The 17,877-nt window shown below is 20.6% G+C and overlaps 5 protein-coding genes across 5 annotated transcripts in view; 2 read left to right on the forward strand and 3 right to left on the reverse strand. All coding sequences in view use genetic code 6, as the record gives it.

Moving 5' to 3' along the window:
- Positions 1 to 3,512: 3,512 nt before the first annotated feature.
- TTHERM_01405860 (zinc finger protein) lies at positions 3,513 to 4,191 on the reverse strand (the record flags this gene model as incomplete). Its single annotated transcript, XM_001008540.2, has 3 exons — positions 3,513 to 3,577; positions 3,637 to 3,705; positions 3,780 to 4,191. 3 exons carry the CDS (start codon positions 4,189 to 4,191, stop codon positions 3,513 to 3,515), a joined length of 546 nt encoding a protein of 181 aa, XP_001008540.2.
- Positions 4,192 to 6,034: 1,843 nt separating this feature from the next.
- On the reverse strand, positions 6,035 to 6,439 carry TTHERM_001405864 (transmembrane protein, putative; the record flags this gene model as incomplete). The annotated part of the gene is made up of 1 exon (XM_012795734.1): positions 6,035 to 6,439. One exon carries the CDS (start codon positions 6,437 to 6,439, stop codon positions 6,035 to 6,037), a length of 405 nt encoding a protein of 134 aa, XP_012651188.1.
- Positions 6,440 to 8,187: 1,748 nt separating this feature from the next.
- On the forward strand, positions 8,188 to 9,071 carry TTHERM_01405880 (hypothetical protein; the record flags this gene model as incomplete). The annotated part of the gene is made up of 4 exons (XM_001008542.1): positions 8,188 to 8,238; positions 8,348 to 8,572; positions 8,621 to 8,651; positions 9,034 to 9,071. The coding sequence occupies 4 exons, from the start codon at positions 8,188 to 8,190 to the stop codon at positions 9,069 to 9,071; spliced, it is 345 nt and encodes a 114-aa protein (XP_001008542.1).
- A 1,983-nt stretch (positions 9,072 to 11,054) lies between these two features.
- TTHERM_01405890 (transmembrane protein, putative) lies at positions 11,055 to 16,505 on the reverse strand (the record flags this gene model as incomplete). Its single annotated transcript, XM_001008543.4, has 8 exons — positions 11,055 to 11,203; positions 11,256 to 11,895; positions 12,167 to 12,867; positions 12,927 to 13,200; positions 13,345 to 15,003; positions 15,676 to 15,818; positions 16,077 to 16,400; positions 16,496 to 16,505. The coding sequence occupies 8 exons, from the start codon at positions 16,503 to 16,505 to the stop codon at positions 11,055 to 11,057; spliced, it is 3,900 nt and encodes a 1,299-aa protein (XP_001008543.4).
- Positions 16,506 to 16,891: 386 nt separating this feature from the next.
- TTHERM_001405890 (transmembrane protein, putative) overlaps positions 16,892 to 17,877 on the forward strand; it is a gene marked incomplete at both ends in the record, with an annotated part of 1,123 nt that continues 137 nt past the window's right edge. The window contains 4 exons of the mRNA XM_012795735.1: positions 16,892 to 17,028; positions 17,089 to 17,168; positions 17,229 to 17,548; positions 17,814 to 17,877. The exon at positions 17,814 to 17,877 is cut by the window's right edge and continues 137 nt beyond it. Of these exons, the coding sequence (XP_012651189.1) occupies positions 16,892 to 17,028; positions 17,089 to 17,168; positions 17,229 to 17,548; positions 17,814 to 17,877 (601 nt within the window). The remainder of the gene's footprint in view (positions 17,029 to 17,088; positions 17,169 to 17,228; positions 17,549 to 17,813) is intronic.

Below are 17,877 nucleotides of genomic sequence, written 5' to 3' on the forward strand. Positions count from 1 at the left end.
GTGTATTCTATAATGTAATTTCAAATTTTTATGTTAAAGAATTTTTTTCTAAATTTACTTAAATAAATCTTAATTAATTATATGTAATGTATATGAATTCATTTTCAGATACTAATATTGGTTCTGTGAAATATGGATAAACATTTTATTAAAATAGCTCAAAAAGCAAACTATCAACAATTTATGCATTTTTGAATAAATTCAAAGAGAGATTAGATAAGCTATAATACACTTAATATTCATCATTTAAGTATATATTTTAGATTTTTTAATACTACAATAAGTTAGTTTCACTTGCATAGAGTACTTCTGTTAGATCAAAGCTAATAAAAGCAGTACTTGTTTACACTATCAATATCGAAATTTGTGAATTAATAAATATGTTTAAAATATTTGTCTAATCGTATAATTGTAAAGATAAAGTTTCAATGAGCTACATTTCTGGAAATTTTAGAGAATAAATAAATTTGTATGAATATAAGAAGATTACCTATTTATTTTATTCCATCTCGATTCCTTAAGTATCTTTGATAAATGTATTGAAAGTTGTGACATTTCTTTATAGGTAGTTGCATAAGTAAATAGTAGGAGTTGAATCAACTAAAATTAAGCTAACTTACTCCTAAAAATAGTAGGTAGCTCTTTTCAAAAAGGAATTTAATGTATAGTACGTAAATAAAATTTGATCTCCAGGAACATTTATTATATTAATTTATTTTGTAACTCCAGTAACTCCAATTAATATTTCATACTAAATATCATAATAAATATTTGTTTTATTTTATCTATAATCAAATAAATTCAAATGATTAGAAAAGTTATTTTTTTGAAAATAACTCACTCCTTATTATAAGAAGCATATAAATAGCTCATCTTTAATGCTTATTAGTGGCATATCTTAGATGTAGTCTATATTTGGTGGGAACTACAAGTAAATCTATATATAATAAAAAATTAATTATTATTGGTATAAATTTTAAAATAATTCTAATTAATATTTAATATAATTCAATTACTTTTTGAAAATATTATATATCTTAACCAGAAATTAAGTCTAAAGCTCTCACAACAGGAGAGTAAATAATTAATAGGTTTTCAGCGCATACCAAATTAAATTTAAGTTCAAAAATTTTCTAATTTCCCACATACTAAAAGCTTGTATTTACTTGTAATTAAACCTCTGTTAGCATCTATTAGTTTAAATTATAAATTAAAAAGTATTTTATAAATTAAAATTAATTACTTGAATGATGAATAAATTTTTGTTTTAAGTTTGAGCAACTATGATTTATTACTGCATACAATATTAATACTCTGTGATATTCGATTCTAACTTAGCAATTAATTTATTTTATTAATTTATTTTTGGATTGAATAAATTAATATTTTGTCCTTGCACAAATATAAAACTATTTTCATCCCAATCTATAATCTTTATTGGTACAATTATATCGCTTTCAATCTTGTCTTGATTTACTCTAACTAACTCTTTATTTTTTAGTATATCACAAATTTAGACGCATTAGCAACTACTGTCAAATAAGGCTATAAAATTTTTTCCATTTAAGAAATAAAAATCTTAAATAATTTAACTAGAAGTAAAATTAAGAACTTAAAAGGGATTGTTAAACAAATTTTTGTGCCAATAAACTCCATTTTATGATTAAAATATATGAAATTATGCATCGTCCATATTTATTTAGCCAATTAAACTATTATCTTCTTATTAGGTTTTGATGATAATCATATTATCAATATCAATTATATTTCCAGATTTTTTTACATAAGAAGTATTATTCAAAAAATAGAAATTAATTTTCTTTTACAAGAAATAAAGTGAATAAGTAACAGCTTCTATAATCTAAAATTATCTAAGCTCCATGTCAAATTTATAAAAGTTTTCTTAATCATAGTAAAATACAAATCTATCATTTTAAAAAATACCTGAATAGTAGATTGCAGAAGATGGATACTATATCTCAATATTTAACTCAGTTAAGCTTTGTAAATCATACGAATATACTAATATAGTTTCATAGTAAAACATAAATATTTCTTTTGTTTTTTAATATGCAGCTGTAGGATTAGTATGAGGGAATAGTTATAACTCAGTTGGTTCCATAATAAAATTTTATTGTTTTAATGAGAAAGGTCGACAAAATTATTAGTAAATTTAATCACAGAAATAAATGATATCATTATTAAAAATGAGGGGATAGTTTTAATAAATGTCAATAGTCCAAAATAAAGTGTATGTACTTTACTAAAAATTAAATATTTGAGTTTTTTAAATTGTAGATAAATCTAATTTAATCAAGGTTGCTTCTTATTAATCATTATAAGATTAATACATTATATAATCATCATTGATTATTACAAGATTGTAAAAATTTACATTATCCTAATCATTATTTATAAGCTATTCTGAGTTATCTAAATTATAAATTTAAGGAACGTTTCTAACTATTAAAGTATTTCTTTTTTCGATATAAGTGAAATCATAATAATTATAATAATAAATATAAGTATAATTATATGACAAAATTTATTTTTGTTAAGTTATGTCAATAATTTAATGGTAAATTGTTTAATCAATTTATTATTAAAGTATAATATATTTATTATTTATTTACTATACAAATTGATAAGTTCCTTATGAAATGTTTCCATTTTGCTTAAGTTTTAAAGTTTAAGTGTTAATTTGAGGGGCTTTTTGATATCCTTATGCTGATTCTTAAATCAAAACAAATCCAATAGTTTAATTTACAAATCTTTACTCACCATCAAAAATATAAATATATTATTAATTATTAATAAGATTTGACATAGTTACTGCTAATTGATTTTAATTAAAATCATATGAGCCAAATATATAAAGGGTTTTAAATTAGTATGGTGCTAAGTATTTGATTTAATATGTATTTTCAGTTATATTATATCTAAATCTAATAAATTATTAATAAGCAGAAAAATCAGATAAGACTTGTGATACAAAAAAATCAAAAATATTTTGATCTTTAATAATTTTTACACTATTAATTGTTGATGACTAGGTAACAAAAGTATAATTCAAAGGTTAAAATTAATATAAAATATTTTATTATTACCTTTCATTTTAAAAAATTAAAAGATTTGTTATATTTATTATTTAAAGAGTCTCTGAAAATATAAAAGCTATTGTAGAATTCGTGTCTTTATCATCAAATAGTTAAAATGAGTTTAGTTATGTTGATGTTATATTCATTGTTTAAATTATTTATTCTGATTATTTATTTAGAATCAATATTTCTAAGTTGAAATGTTCTTAATTCTATAAAATAATAGAATTAAGCAACTATGAATAATAAACTAATTATTTCATTGTAAAAACTGATTAAAATTATTTTATTATTTAGACCATGCTAATTAGATCTTATTTTATAATTATTTTTGATATTTTAAAAGTATAATCTGTTTAATAAGAAAATAAAATATTATAATCATTTTATTAATAAAGATTTAAAAAGTATTAATCATCCAAATTTTGTTAATTAATATTATTAAATTTTAAAGATCTATTTGAGTCCAAAACTGCTAACTATTTTTTTAAAATATCAAATAAAAAACATTTGTTTAAAAATTTTTGTAAAAAATTACTTGAAATAACCCAAGATCTGTCTGCATGAGATAACTTGTAAATGTATAGTTTTAAATTTAAGTAAAAAACTAATTTTTAAAAAATCCAAAATATTGTTGGTTTATCTATCTTTTTATAGCATCATACCATATAATAGTATCACCATAGAATAAACTTAAAAAAACAATTTAGTTTTTTGAATCCACATAGCTAACTGAGTAATCGTAGTTTGTATTATTCTATTAAAAAACTACTTCTAGTGTTTTAAAATTAACAACTATTATCTTGCTTCCTGCTGAACATCCCCCTTAATCTCCTACTATAAAACCTTTTATCTCAACTTCTACTCCATTTTCAACATATAAATCATTGTAATTTTCTAAATTTTACAAGACTTACACATTTATTATGTTCCAATTTTAGTCTACTAAAGCAAAAGTACAGCCATATGCTAAAACTAAATATTAGTTTTCATTTATTTATTAGACTTCTAATACTCTTTTTTCAAAAGTGAATCTCTTGCTTTCTTGAATTTATATGCAATTTATGGTCTCTTCACAAGTTGAAGCCTCCATATTTTAGTAAAATGTTGGTTAACATTCTTTTTAACATTTTTGAAGATTTGATGCTCCCTAAATAAAGCCATTAAAATATGAGCAAACATTATCAATTAGTATACACTAATTATTAATTTAATCAAGCTTTAAATTTTAATCACATTAAAGGCATTTTTAGCTTTGATCACATTAAACACATCCAAAAACTTAGCATTTTACGCACTCGTTGTTTTGATTTTAAAACTCATTGATTTAGCATTTTTGAACACAAACTGAATCATCATTAGAGCTTTTAAATAAATTCTACTTACATGTTATGCAAGAAGATGATTCTGTATTAAAGCACGTCTAGCACTCATTAGAGCATTATAAGCATTATTAAGTAACCAAGGAATATATTTCATTTTATTCACATTAAAAAGAAATACAAAATTTAACTAGAATCAAAAAAGAAGTTATTTTTAATGAATTCATTTTTCAGTTTGCCTGTTTTTTAATCTGATTTGACAATAAGGTTTTTTAAATGATTTTTTAATCTAAAAATCTAATTAAATAACTTCTAATGTTTAAGTAATTAAAGTTGAAAGAAAATAGGATTAAGTAACATTTTTTACATTTCCCTTACGTTTTATATAGTTATTTAAATAATATTTTTCTTGACACCTAAAAACTAAAATAGATTGTCAATTAGTAATCAAAATCTAAAAATTTCATTCGTTATTAAATTGATTGTTTGATACAGTTTAAAATACATGAAATAAATCCATTCAATTATATATATAACGAAATATAAAATATTAAATATTTTAAATTGGGAAATTCACACTTTATTTATATTTCTTTCTTGTTCTTTATCTAATTTTATCTATTTTATTGGCTTTATCACATGGATGATAAATGAATTAGATTTTTTTTTTATGTCATCAAGTTATAAGGGAAGCTTGTGCTAATAGTAGATTTTCTGATATCAGATTCATCGTATATAATATTTTATCAATCAGATATATCCTACAACGAACTATTTAAAAAGTTATCTCATCTGATCAGTTGATATTGGAATTTAAGCTCAGAGTAAGAGAGGATTTCTTAAAATTTAGTATTTATTTGGACATTTTTGAATGAAAATTTTTATCATTTTTGAGTTTACCTGTTTTTTTAAACTGATTAGACAATAAATAAGATTATTTAAATGATCTTTTAATCTAAAGACCTAATTAAATAGTGTCAATATTTACATTGAGAGAAAATAGGATGACGTATATTTTTTAAATTTCCTTTACATTTAAAAAATTATTTAAATAATGTTTTCTTCACACATAAAAATCATAAATAGATTACTTATTAGTAATCAAAAACAAAAAATTTCATTCATTTTTTAATAAAAATTATCCTTCAATAATCAATCGTTCCTTGCTGTGAGCCCCTAATTTTTTTTATATTAAATATTAATAATGCAGTATTTTTATTCAAAGTATCTGCCGTACTTTTTATTAAATTTTATTGTTTTAAAATTCAAAAATGATATTTTCAAAATCAAAATTATGAATTATAAAAAAATATAGACTTCCTACCATTATTCTATTTATAAATGATAACTATGATATAATATATATCCAAATAAAAATAAATTTTTTCATTTCTCAAAACTTCAATTCTATTTACAACATATAAATCATTGAAATTTTCTAAATTTTACAAGACTTACACATTTATAATATTCCAATTTTAGTCAACTAAAGCAAAAATACAACCATTTCCGACTACTAAATAATAGTTTTAATTTATTTATTAGACTTCTAATACTCTTTCTTCAAAAGAGAGTCTCTTGTTTTCTTGAATTTATATGCAATTTATGGTCTCTTCACAAGTTTAGGCCTCCATAATTAGTAAAATGTTGGTTAGCATTCATTTTAACATTTTTGAAGATTTGATGTTCCCTAAATAAAGCTATTAAAATATGAGCAAACATTATCCATTAGTATACACTAATTAATAATTTAAGTAAGCTTTAAATTTTAATCTTATTCAAGGCATTTTTAGTTTTCATCTCATTAAACACATCCAAAAACTTAGTATTTTACACACTCATTGTTTTCATTTTAAAACTCATTGATTTAGCATTTTTGAATGCAAGCTAAATCATCATTAGAGCTTTTAAATAAATTCTACTTACAGGTTATATAAGAAGATGATTTTGTATTAAAGCATGTCTAACACTCATTAGAGCCTGATAAACATGCTTAAGTAACCACAGAATATATTTCATTTTATTCGTATTAAAAAGAAATACAAAATTTAACTAGAATCAAAATATAAGTTACTTAAAAACTCAAAGTTGAAGGAAAATAAGATGATGCAACATTTTTAAAATATACTTTTACACTTTATAGATTATTTAATAAAATATGTTTTCACGCATACAAATAATAAATAATTATTTTTGAAAATTTTGATCATTTTAGAGTTTACCTGTTTTTTTAAACTGATTATAGACAATAAGGTTTTTTTAATCTAAAAATCTAATTAAATGATTATCAATGCTTAAATAATCAAAGTTGAAAGAAAATAGGATGACGTAACATTTTTTAAATTTCTTTTACGTTTTATAGATTATTTAAATAATATTTTTCTTTACACATAAAAATCATAAATAATTATTTTTTAATAAATAGATTATTTATTAATAATCAAGAACAAAAATTAGATTCATTTTAGAAGAAAATTTTGATCATTTTTGAGTTTATCTGCTTTTTTAAACTGATTAGACAATAAGGTTTTTTTAATCTAAAAATCTAATTAAATAACTTTCAATATTTAAATAATGAAATTTGAAAGAAAATAAGAAGAAGTAATAGTTTTCAAAGCGTTTTTTTAATTTTTATTTAAATAATATTTTACTTCACACATAAAAATCATAAATAAATTATTTTATTATTAATCAATAACAAAAAATTTCATTCATTTTTGAATGAATATGTTTGATCTTGTTATTTTAAACTGATTAGCCAATAAGGTTTTTTTAATCTAAAAATCTAATTAAATAACTTTCGATACTTAAATAATCAAATTTGAAGAAAATAAGATGAATATTTTTAAAATTCCTTTACTTTTTTTTTAGTTATTTAAATAATATTTTTCTTCACACATAAAAATATTAGTAGATTATTTATTATTAATCAATAACAATAAATGGATCCTCGCTGCGAGCCCCTAATTTTAGATATTAATATTAATAATAAATTACAAGTATACATACATACAAAAATATGATTGAAGGACAAATAGTTTAATGAGATGAATAATATATTCTAACATAATTGTATGAATATATTTAGATTGTAATAATAAATATATTTTATAAGAAGTAAAGCCTTCCAGTTATTTTATTTAAATAATATAAAATTAGAAAAGATAAAATTGATTAATTATTAGATGTTTGCTTGGAGCATTTTTAATTTGATATTTGTACCATATCATTTTTTATGTATTAATTTATAATTTGATGACTAGAAGTTCTTCTAGATTTATATTTATTGAACCATATAGGTCTCCAATAAATATCATTTAGGAGTTATTTGGATGAAACATGAAAAATCTCAGCTTAAATGACTGAATCAATATTGTGTCAAATAACTTTATTATTTTGATTTTTCTCAAAACTGAATTAATTAAATATTTTAAATGATTTATTAACGAGGTGGAGGGGATTTTTAGTTAAAATATTGTATTTTAAAATAATTTGTGTTAGTGTTAATCTCTTATTGTTTTGAAATCATTTTTAGTATGTCTATTTTAGCAATCCTCCATTTTTCATATTTTAAAATAAAAACAAGCAAATATTTAAATATAAATTAAAATAAATATTGTTTATAAAATATTTTAATTAAATTTTTGCATTTAATTCTAAAACACTCATTTATATTGTATTTAATACAATATAGATCCATTCATCGCTAAGCATGAATTTAGCTATAATATTGAAATTATGTTGTTAAATACTTTATTTTCAACTACATGCAAGGACCATAACTATTAGTATTGTTTCTAAACTAACTATCAATAATAGTAACAGTATAACAATTTTAAATTAAAAATAAAGAAGTATTTTAATTTTAGGTATTTACCACATTTTTATTTAATCATTAAAGGCAATAAAGAGAAGAATTACTTATAGAGGACCAAGTAAAGCTAAAATAACAGCAAATTCAATAGCAAGTAAAGATAGAATAATTAATCATAATCATTTTCAAGGTCTTTTCCAGCCAACAAATAGCTGACTGCAATATAATAAACTTACAGATAAATTAAAAGAGGTGAATGTAAGAATGGCGATAATGAAGCTGCTTATAAACTAATTATCAAGCTAACAAAGACCAAGCAGCAAATTATAAATATATAAGTAAATATACATTATATTGTTTTCTAAATATTTAAGTATATGATTTAGATAACTGAGCTATAGCAGAGAACTAAAATAAGTAATTGTAAAAATTAAATTTATAGTGAAGAAAATAATTTATCATATACTAAAAGAGCATAGATTTTTAAGTAAATGAAATTTTAACAAATTTTCACTCAAAAAACATTTTAAAAGATATCATCAATTCATCAAAACTAACTAAGAATTTAAATTTAAATCTAGTTTTTTTTTACACTAAAATATTGCCTTAATTTATTTTAGATAAATATTAATTAGAAATTTAAAAAGGTATTTTACTGTAATAAAAAAATTTTATTTATGAATTAAACGACTTCTTAATTTTATTGAAGGTGAACTCAAAATTTAAACTTTCAAATCTTTTTTATTTTATAAAAGAAACATTGCGAATATAAATTATCAATACGATATAATAATAGTAGAAAGAAACTGGAAATACATTATCAAAGTACATAGTTGAAGAATAGAGAATATTATACAAATCCAAATCATTAAATTAAAGAGATATAAATTAACTAAGAATTTTGTTGTTAAAAACCCTTTTTCACAAAATTAAGATTTATAGTAAAATAGAAAATCGATATCATAGTATAACCAAACGCCTAATTAAAATTTAGTTGTTTGGGTATTAATGAGTTTAAAATTAATTAAAAATATATTTGAAATTGTTAGTTCTAATCCAATTTTTTTTTAATTCATTTTTATTTATGATAAATTTTGGTGAATTTAATTATTTCTACTATTAATTAAGTACTGAACTTATTAGATAAATACATTGGATACTTTAAATAAAAATACTGTGATAAAAAATTACAAGTAAAGAAGGAAAAATAATTTTATAATATTAAAAATATATTCTAAAATAATTTAATGAAAATATTTTAAAAATAATAATAAATTTATTTTATGAGAACAGTAATTTTTTTTAAATATTTAAAAATTTAAAAATATAAAAATCAATTAATTATTAGATGTTTGTTTGAAGCGATTTTCATTTGATATTTTTAAAATACATATCATTTTTTATGTTTTATGTATTAATTTTTAATTGAATGACTACAAGTTCTTTTAGTACTAAATTTTAGCTTTAATTTATTTATTAGACTTCTAATACTCTTTTTTCAAAAGATAATCTCTTACTTTCTTAAATTTATATGTAATTTATGGTTTCTTCACAAATTTAGGTCTCCATATTTTAGTAAAATATTGATTAGCATTCGCTTTAGCATTTTTCAATATTTGATATTCCCTAAATAAAACTATTAAAATATGAGCAAACATTATCCATTAGTATACACTAATTATTAATTTAATCAAGCTTTAAATTTTAATCACATTCAAGGCATTTTTAGCTTACATTTGTTTTCATTTTAAAACTCATTGATTGATTTAGCATTTTTGAACACAAGCTGAATCACCATTAGAGCTTTTAAATAAATTCTACTTACAGGTTATGCAAGAAGATGATTTTGTATTAAAGTAGGTCTAACACTCATTAGAGCATTATAAGCATGATTAAAGAAACAAAGAATATATTTCATTTTATTCACATTAAAAAAAAATACAAAATTTAACTAGAATCAAAATACTATAAGTAATTTTTAATGAATTCATTTTTGAGTTTATCTTTTTTTAAAAAACTGAGAGACAATAAGGTTTTTTAAATAATCTTTTAATCTAAAAATATAATTAAATAATTGCCAATGTTTAGAAAATCAAAGTTTAAAGAAAATAGGAAGGCACAACAATTTTAGATTTTTTTTAATTTTTTTGAAGTTATTTAAATCATATGTTTATTAACACATAAAAATCATAAAAATATTAAAAGTAATCAATAACAAAAAATTTCATTCATTTTGAAATGAAAATTTTTCATTCAACAATCAATTGGTCCTTTCTATGAACCCACAAATTTTTATATTTTATATATTAATAATATAAAAAAAATTATAAATACAAATTAATACATAAATATGATTGAATGACAAATATTTTAATGAGATCAATAAAATATTCTAACATTATTGAATGAATATATTTTGATTATAATAATAAATATATTTTATGAGAAGTAAAGCCCTCCAGTTATTTTTTTTAATAATTAAATGTTTATTTGGAGTTATAACTCTCTGATGAATTTCATCAAAGAGATAAATTGACTAGATGTTTTTAATGATTTATTAATTAGGTGGAAGGAATTTTTAGTAAAGATCTTGTACTTAAAAATGAACTATGACTGTTTTAATCTCTTTTAATTTAGAAATGGGTTTTTAGTATTTCTATTTTAGCAACCCTTTATCCTCCATATTTTAAAATAATATTAAGCAAACATTTAAATAAAAATTAAAATAAATAATGTTTATAAAATTTATTAATCAAATAAAAGCATAAAAAAATAATTATCTTCAAATTTTCGATATAGAAATAAAACACCAACAAACAATCAATTTTAATGTTCAGAAAGCTGAATTTGAAATTAAGTACTTCTTTTTCTATTATTTTTGCTATTTTATAAAGAATTTTAAGTTTCCATAATATAATCATCCTTTCCATAATTAATTGGATTCAAATTTTAACTTGATGTTTTTAAAGCTATTTATTTTATTTAAATTATTTTTATTAATATTAAAAAAAAATAAATTACATGTTTAGTTTGATTTCGCATTTCTAGTGTAGTAAGACCATTTATTTCTAAGCCTTTATATATTGTTCTTATTTTTTTAAATTAAATGTTTTTCATCAGAAAATTCTGAAGAAAAAATTTAATTAACTTCTTATACTTGATCCAAATTAGATTAATTCTATGATTTATTTATATTAAAGTATGATTATAGAGATTAGGAAGAGTAAAAGTCATAGCCTTTTAAATATTTCATCAATTATTTAATTCTAAGTTTAACTTTTCTTAACTTTAGCAGCGATTTTATCTTTTGTTTATTTTATAATTAAACATCTAAAAGTTAAGGATATTTTTTTGTAATTTAAAAAATAATATTTTAAATAAAGTTTCTGTCTTCCTCTTAAGTTGGAATTAATAACCTTGATAGTCCTATTAATAAAATAAATATATAAAAAATATTAGCAAAAACGACCAATAATATCAAAATCATTTAATATCCTAAGTCATTCTAGACTCCCACTATTAATATGAAGCATAAATTCAAAGAAAAAGTGCATAGAATTATAGATTTTTGTTATAAATTATTAAAATATTCTCTTGTAAAAGGTTTCGACTTTACTAATAGATAAAATTAGAACAGCAATACAAGATTCATAATACCAACCTATAATATTATAAAATATTAATTTTAAATAAAAAAGTTTTAGGAGAATATTTAAAATTATAGGATAGATAGATTCAGAAAATTTTAAAACATGTAATATTATTTTTTTTTTAATTTTACTTTTTTTAAAAAAAAATTTTTTTTTTTTTTTTTTAAATTAATCTCCATGTATATTATTTAATAATAAGCTGAATCCAAAAAAAATAAATTTTATTATTTGTTAAGAAATAAATTTTTTTTGATAGAATAAAATTAATTAATTAATGTTTACCTTAATATAAAAATTTTGTTTTAGTAATTCTGATACCAAAATCAAATTTGTTTTGTAAAACAACTTCCAAAACTCCCAATAATAGTACTTTTCTTTATAGCCTGCAAAAAAGAAAGAATACTTCATTGTCATAAATATTGACTATTTTTTTTATTTAGTGCTGTATATTTTATAAAATAAATACACAGGAATTAAAATTCCCCATATTATTATAACAGGTATACTATAAAAAAAGATATAAGGCTTGTGATAACTTGCATCAAAGCATTCGATACTCAAATCTAAATCTAAATATTTTTTATCTCCTATAGTAATGCAATTAATTGATCGACTTGCAAGATTAATTACCATTGGAAAGAAATAAAAGTAAATAAACAAAGCAGCTGTTCTAAAATATTTGATGAATATATTTACTTTAAAAAAATTGCAAATGATTCCTATCAGTAAATACATACATGATATTCCTAAAGGTAAACAAAAAGTCCAAAGAGATTAAAATAACCAGAGTGGCTGTAAATTTGGATAGTTTGAAAACACACAGTCAATAGATTTGCTAGTCATAGTAAAGGTGTTTCCTGACAGTTAAATAGGAAGAGTAAAAGAAATTGGCATGTTTACTGTAAAAGTACAAACAAAAGACAATATTTGTAAATGGTCAGTTAGAATCTTAGATATGATTTATGACCTATCAGATTAGTTTACTTTTAAAAAATAGATTAAATATTTTTATTTGAATATTAATAAAATAAATAGTATTTACGTGTTGATCCTAAATAAATCATATCTAATTTATTTAAATAATACCCAATAATTTTAAATTCCTGTTGCATTATAATTCTTTTTAAAATAAACAGCACATAGGAAGAAATTAAGATGAAAATTAATAAATTAAATGCTATTATTTTGATTTTATTTTATGAGCATTAGTAGCAATAGCTAGGATTAAACATTTAAGCATAACTTTCTCCCCAAATTTTCCCGTAAGTATCACAGCACTAGCACATAGGTCCTTTATACCCTTCATCGCAGTTAAACTTAACATAATTAAAAAAAAGAATCATTAATAATGTAAAAAAAAAAGTTTAAAACTATTTGTATTCTTTAAAAACATAATTACTAAAAAGAATTAATAAATTAAAATAATTTAAATAAATTCTAAATATCCATATTTATTTTACTTTGGATGTAGGAAGTTGTGGTTAGCATGGTAAAGGATTTAAACTACAGTATAGAATATTGTCTGTATTTTCATTTACTCTCCAATAACCGCTTTTTAACTAAATGATAGAACCTTTACAGCTAGTTGCTGAATCAGGACATTCTTTACATTCTTTATCATTTAAACTCAAAGAGTACTTACCTTCAGGGCATTATTAACAAGCTATAGAATTCCCATATTAGACAAATATTTCTCCAATTGAGCATTAATCTAACTCTATTTTAACATTTAACTCTATTTATCCAGAGTTGACTACAATATTTCCTTATGAATCCTTTATTTATGGAAAAATATTACTCACTATTTTAAGTATTATATTAGCTATTGGCTTATAAAATACTTGAACATCTAAGCTATAACCTCCATTTTAGTATTATTTTGTTTGAAGCTATCCAATACATTATATTTGTTCATTTTCTTAATCCCAAGCTATAGAAATACTTATTTATTACAGTAATGACTAGACATCAGAACTAAGTAAATTAAAATTTGTTAAATTAATATTATCAAACTTTATATGATTATCCTCTTCATCAAGCAATTAAATTTTTTTGAAATTTATTTAATCTCCACTTTTAAATTTATGAATTTAAATATCTCCATTTTATTAAGATTTTTAGCTTCCACTAGGCAATTCTATATTTTCTAAATCAATATAGACCTTTCTTAAAGTAGAACCAAAATTTTATCCATAAATATACCCAACATTATCAATAAAAGTATTATTATTTGAATTTCCATGCTTTAAATCAATAAGAAAATCAGGGAGAATTTATGTATAATATATTCCACCACCAATTTAAGCTATATTAGAAGATATTTCTGTATTTTATATTATTATATTATTATTTTATTGGTAGATTGCACCTCCAGAAGAAAGAAGTGCTTTGTTTTCTATAAATTAACTTGAATTTATATGTAAAATTCCCATTAAAATTTTATTTTATATGTAAATAGCTCCTCCATTTTATTATTTGCATGTATTAAGCTAAAATCTTGAATTTTATATTATGATTACCTTATTTTCAATAGCATAAATAACTCCACCAGGACCATTAATATTTGTATTATTTACAAATTAGCTATCAATTATATTAACAGTATCACAATTCTACATGCTAAATATAGACATGTATTTATTAAGCGAGTTTACTACATTTTTAATTTAAACATTTTGTATCTTAACAAATTATAAATCGTTAAGTGATATCAGAGGATTAGCACCAAAGATTTAAAAATCCAAAAATATTATTTCAGAAACAAGAGCTTTTCCTTTATCACGTTACTAATTAATAGAAAGTATTGATATTTAACTATCATTTGAATTTATTCTAGTTATATAAGCATCACTAAAGCTTTTAATATTAATAAAATTTATTTACTCTCCTTAAACATGTGAATAAATATTTTTAATATTTATATCAGTTATATTAATTTAAATAGCCTAAATATCAATAACTGTAAGTGAAGTTTCAAGATTTTTGATATTTAAATTTTACACAACTATACTATTAGCTTAAAAATAGAAACTAGCATTTACACAGTCTAAAATTTCTACATTATTTAAAAATAAAGTATCACATAGATACTAAACTGTATTCGTATCTTACTCTTATATCTATAAGATAGTATTATTATTTGATTATTAAGCTTTAATTTTTTAAATAAATGATAAAATCGAGCTTTGTAAGATATAAATTTTAGAATTCTAACTTAGATTTATGAAAGTATCAATAATATTTAGATTATTTACTTGTTGTAAATAAATAAAATTATTTAAATAAGAGCAATTATTAATATTGATATTTGTAATATTCACCATATTACTTTGAGTAATTGAAAAAATATTACTTGAAGTTGAGTTAAAGAGATAAACTCCATTAATTATTACATTAGTATTATTAATAAGAGTAAATATAAACTATTAATTCATGTTTATATTATTTAAGAATAATTAATCAATTATGACTGATTAACAATTAGAAATTATAATTTAGCTATTATCTTCAATCTATAATACTAATTAACTCATGAATACCCTATTAAAATTTTACAATCTAAACTAACCATTTAAATTTAAAGAAATGTTAAACATTGAGTAGTATTTCATAGTATTATTTAGATTTAATTCAATCTATGTATTGACTTAAAGAGACATTTCTCTAAAAAATAAACTAATAACTTGATAGGAAAAAAATATTTGATTTATCCATGAAATCTTATTTTAATATTTAGATGATAATCTCAAGTTGATTGGGTATTTTGAATCAATGTTTTAATCTTAAATTACAAAATCCATCTATTCTATAGATTACCCATCGAGATATTCTATTTCTACTAAGGAAAGTATTTATTCTGTTGTCTACAAAGATTTATTTATTTAGTCTAAAGTATTTTTAGTGTAAATATTTTCTGATGTTCTATTTTATTATTCTATTCTTACATAGCATAAATTATTTTATGTAAGAGGTAACTAGATTTTAGAAATATTTTTAAAATTTGAAATTATAAGCGATGCATACATTTGATTGTTAGAGTCAGCACTCAGCTAAAAACTGTTAATGAATACATTTTATTAATAGTATTCATAGATTATTGAATATGTTTCATTATATTTTAATTAAAATATGGATAATTTATTTTTTTAAATAACGATCACATAGTTATTATAGTTCATATTTATTAAATTACTCGCTTCAGAGATACCGTGATTTATTGTAGGAAATTATTACTCAAAGCTAATTCCATTATACACTATAATATCATTAGGACAGATTGAATACACAAAATTTACATCATAAGATATAAATGCTTGCTTTAAACAAGGATTTTTTATTGAAGTAATATATTCTAAAGTATAAGTTAATATGTCTGTAACCCCTTCATTGTTAACTACGTAAATTAATTATTTAAAAGGATTATTTATAGTGTTCATTACTTTATACTTATTTATTTTATATCTCTATATTATTTCTAGGCTTGACAAATCGACAATTGATAACATATTTCCAACATCTTATTTTTAAACTATTAATATATTTTTTGTATATTTTGTTTATGTGATCCAGTCATTAGAATTATATCTTTTAAAGTCTTCAAATGGGATTTACCACCAAGCATCTTATTAACTATCAAACTATTTAATAAGCAATTTAAAAGCGAGTTAAATTTAACCTAAATTAGGTAATATAATTTTATTTATTGAGTTAGATACAATATCGTATACTTAAATATAGTTATCAGAAGGAATAACTATATAGTAACTACAGATGAAAGCATTTTAAATATCACCATCTTCAAAATTAATAAGAAATACCTCGTTAAAGTCCTGTTTTTAAAGTTTGATTACATTCAATTAAAGGATTTATTCATAGAGCAGAATTATTTAGTTTTGATTTTAATCATAAAAGAAATTATCAGGAGTATTTATTAAAGATATTTTAAATAATTGAACTAAAGAATTAGTTGCTATATCTATTTAAATTATGTTTAACAAATTAAATGTGATGTAAATGAATTAATTTTCAGATATTAAAATAGGTTCTGTGAAATAAGGATAATTATTATAATATGATGGTTCATAAAGCAAAGAATCTACAAGATAAGCATTTTTAAATAAATTTAAAGAGAGATTAGATAGACTGTAAAAAACTTAATATTCGTCATTTAATTACACGTTTTAGATATTTTAATACTATAATAGGTTAGTTTCACTTGCATAAAGGACTTCTGTTAAATCAAAAGCAATAAAAGTAGTACTTGTTTAGACTATCATTACAGAGAGTATTTAATTTACATATAAACTAAGAATATTTGTTTGGTTATACTATTGTAATGAAAAAGTTTCAATATGCTACATTCCAGGATAGCTTAGAGCATAAATAAATTAGAATGAAAATATAAAAATAACATTTTTATTTTGGTCCATCTGGATACCTTATGCATCTTTGATAAATGTGTTAAACGTGCTAATGTTTCTAGATATATAGTTGCATAAATATATTGTGGGTGTAGTATCAACTAAAATTAAACTTGTTTAGCTCTCAAAAAAGTAGCTAGCTCCTTACTAAAATGAATTAAGTGTATTATATGTAAATAATGCTTAATCTCCTGGTATAGTCATAATGTTAATTTATTTTGTAACACCGGTGACTCCTATCAAAGTATTATAATTTATATCATAATAGATGTTTGTATTATTAGATCTGTAATCAAACAACTCAAGAATATTTTTAAAACTGTTTCTATAAAAATAGGTATTTGTGGGGCTAATAAAACATATTAAAAGTTATTCTTTGGAGTTTATTATAGGAATGTTTTGTAAATAATTTTAAAGTGGCAAATTATTAACCTATTATTATATTATTATTAAAAAAGATTAAGCTATAAAATCAAAATTTTTTTTCAATTACCTATTTAAATTATTAGGAGTCTAAACCAGTAAGTAAGTCTTTAATTTTAACAATAGGAGAATATATTATTAGCAAATTTT

Source organism: Tetrahymena thermophila (assembly GCF_000189635.1).
Source record: "Tetrahymena thermophila SB210 genomic scaffold scf_8254802, whole genome shotgun sequence".
NCBI classification, from domain to species: domain Eukaryota; phylum Ciliophora; class Oligohymenophorea; order Hymenostomatida; family Tetrahymenidae; genus Tetrahymena; species Tetrahymena thermophila.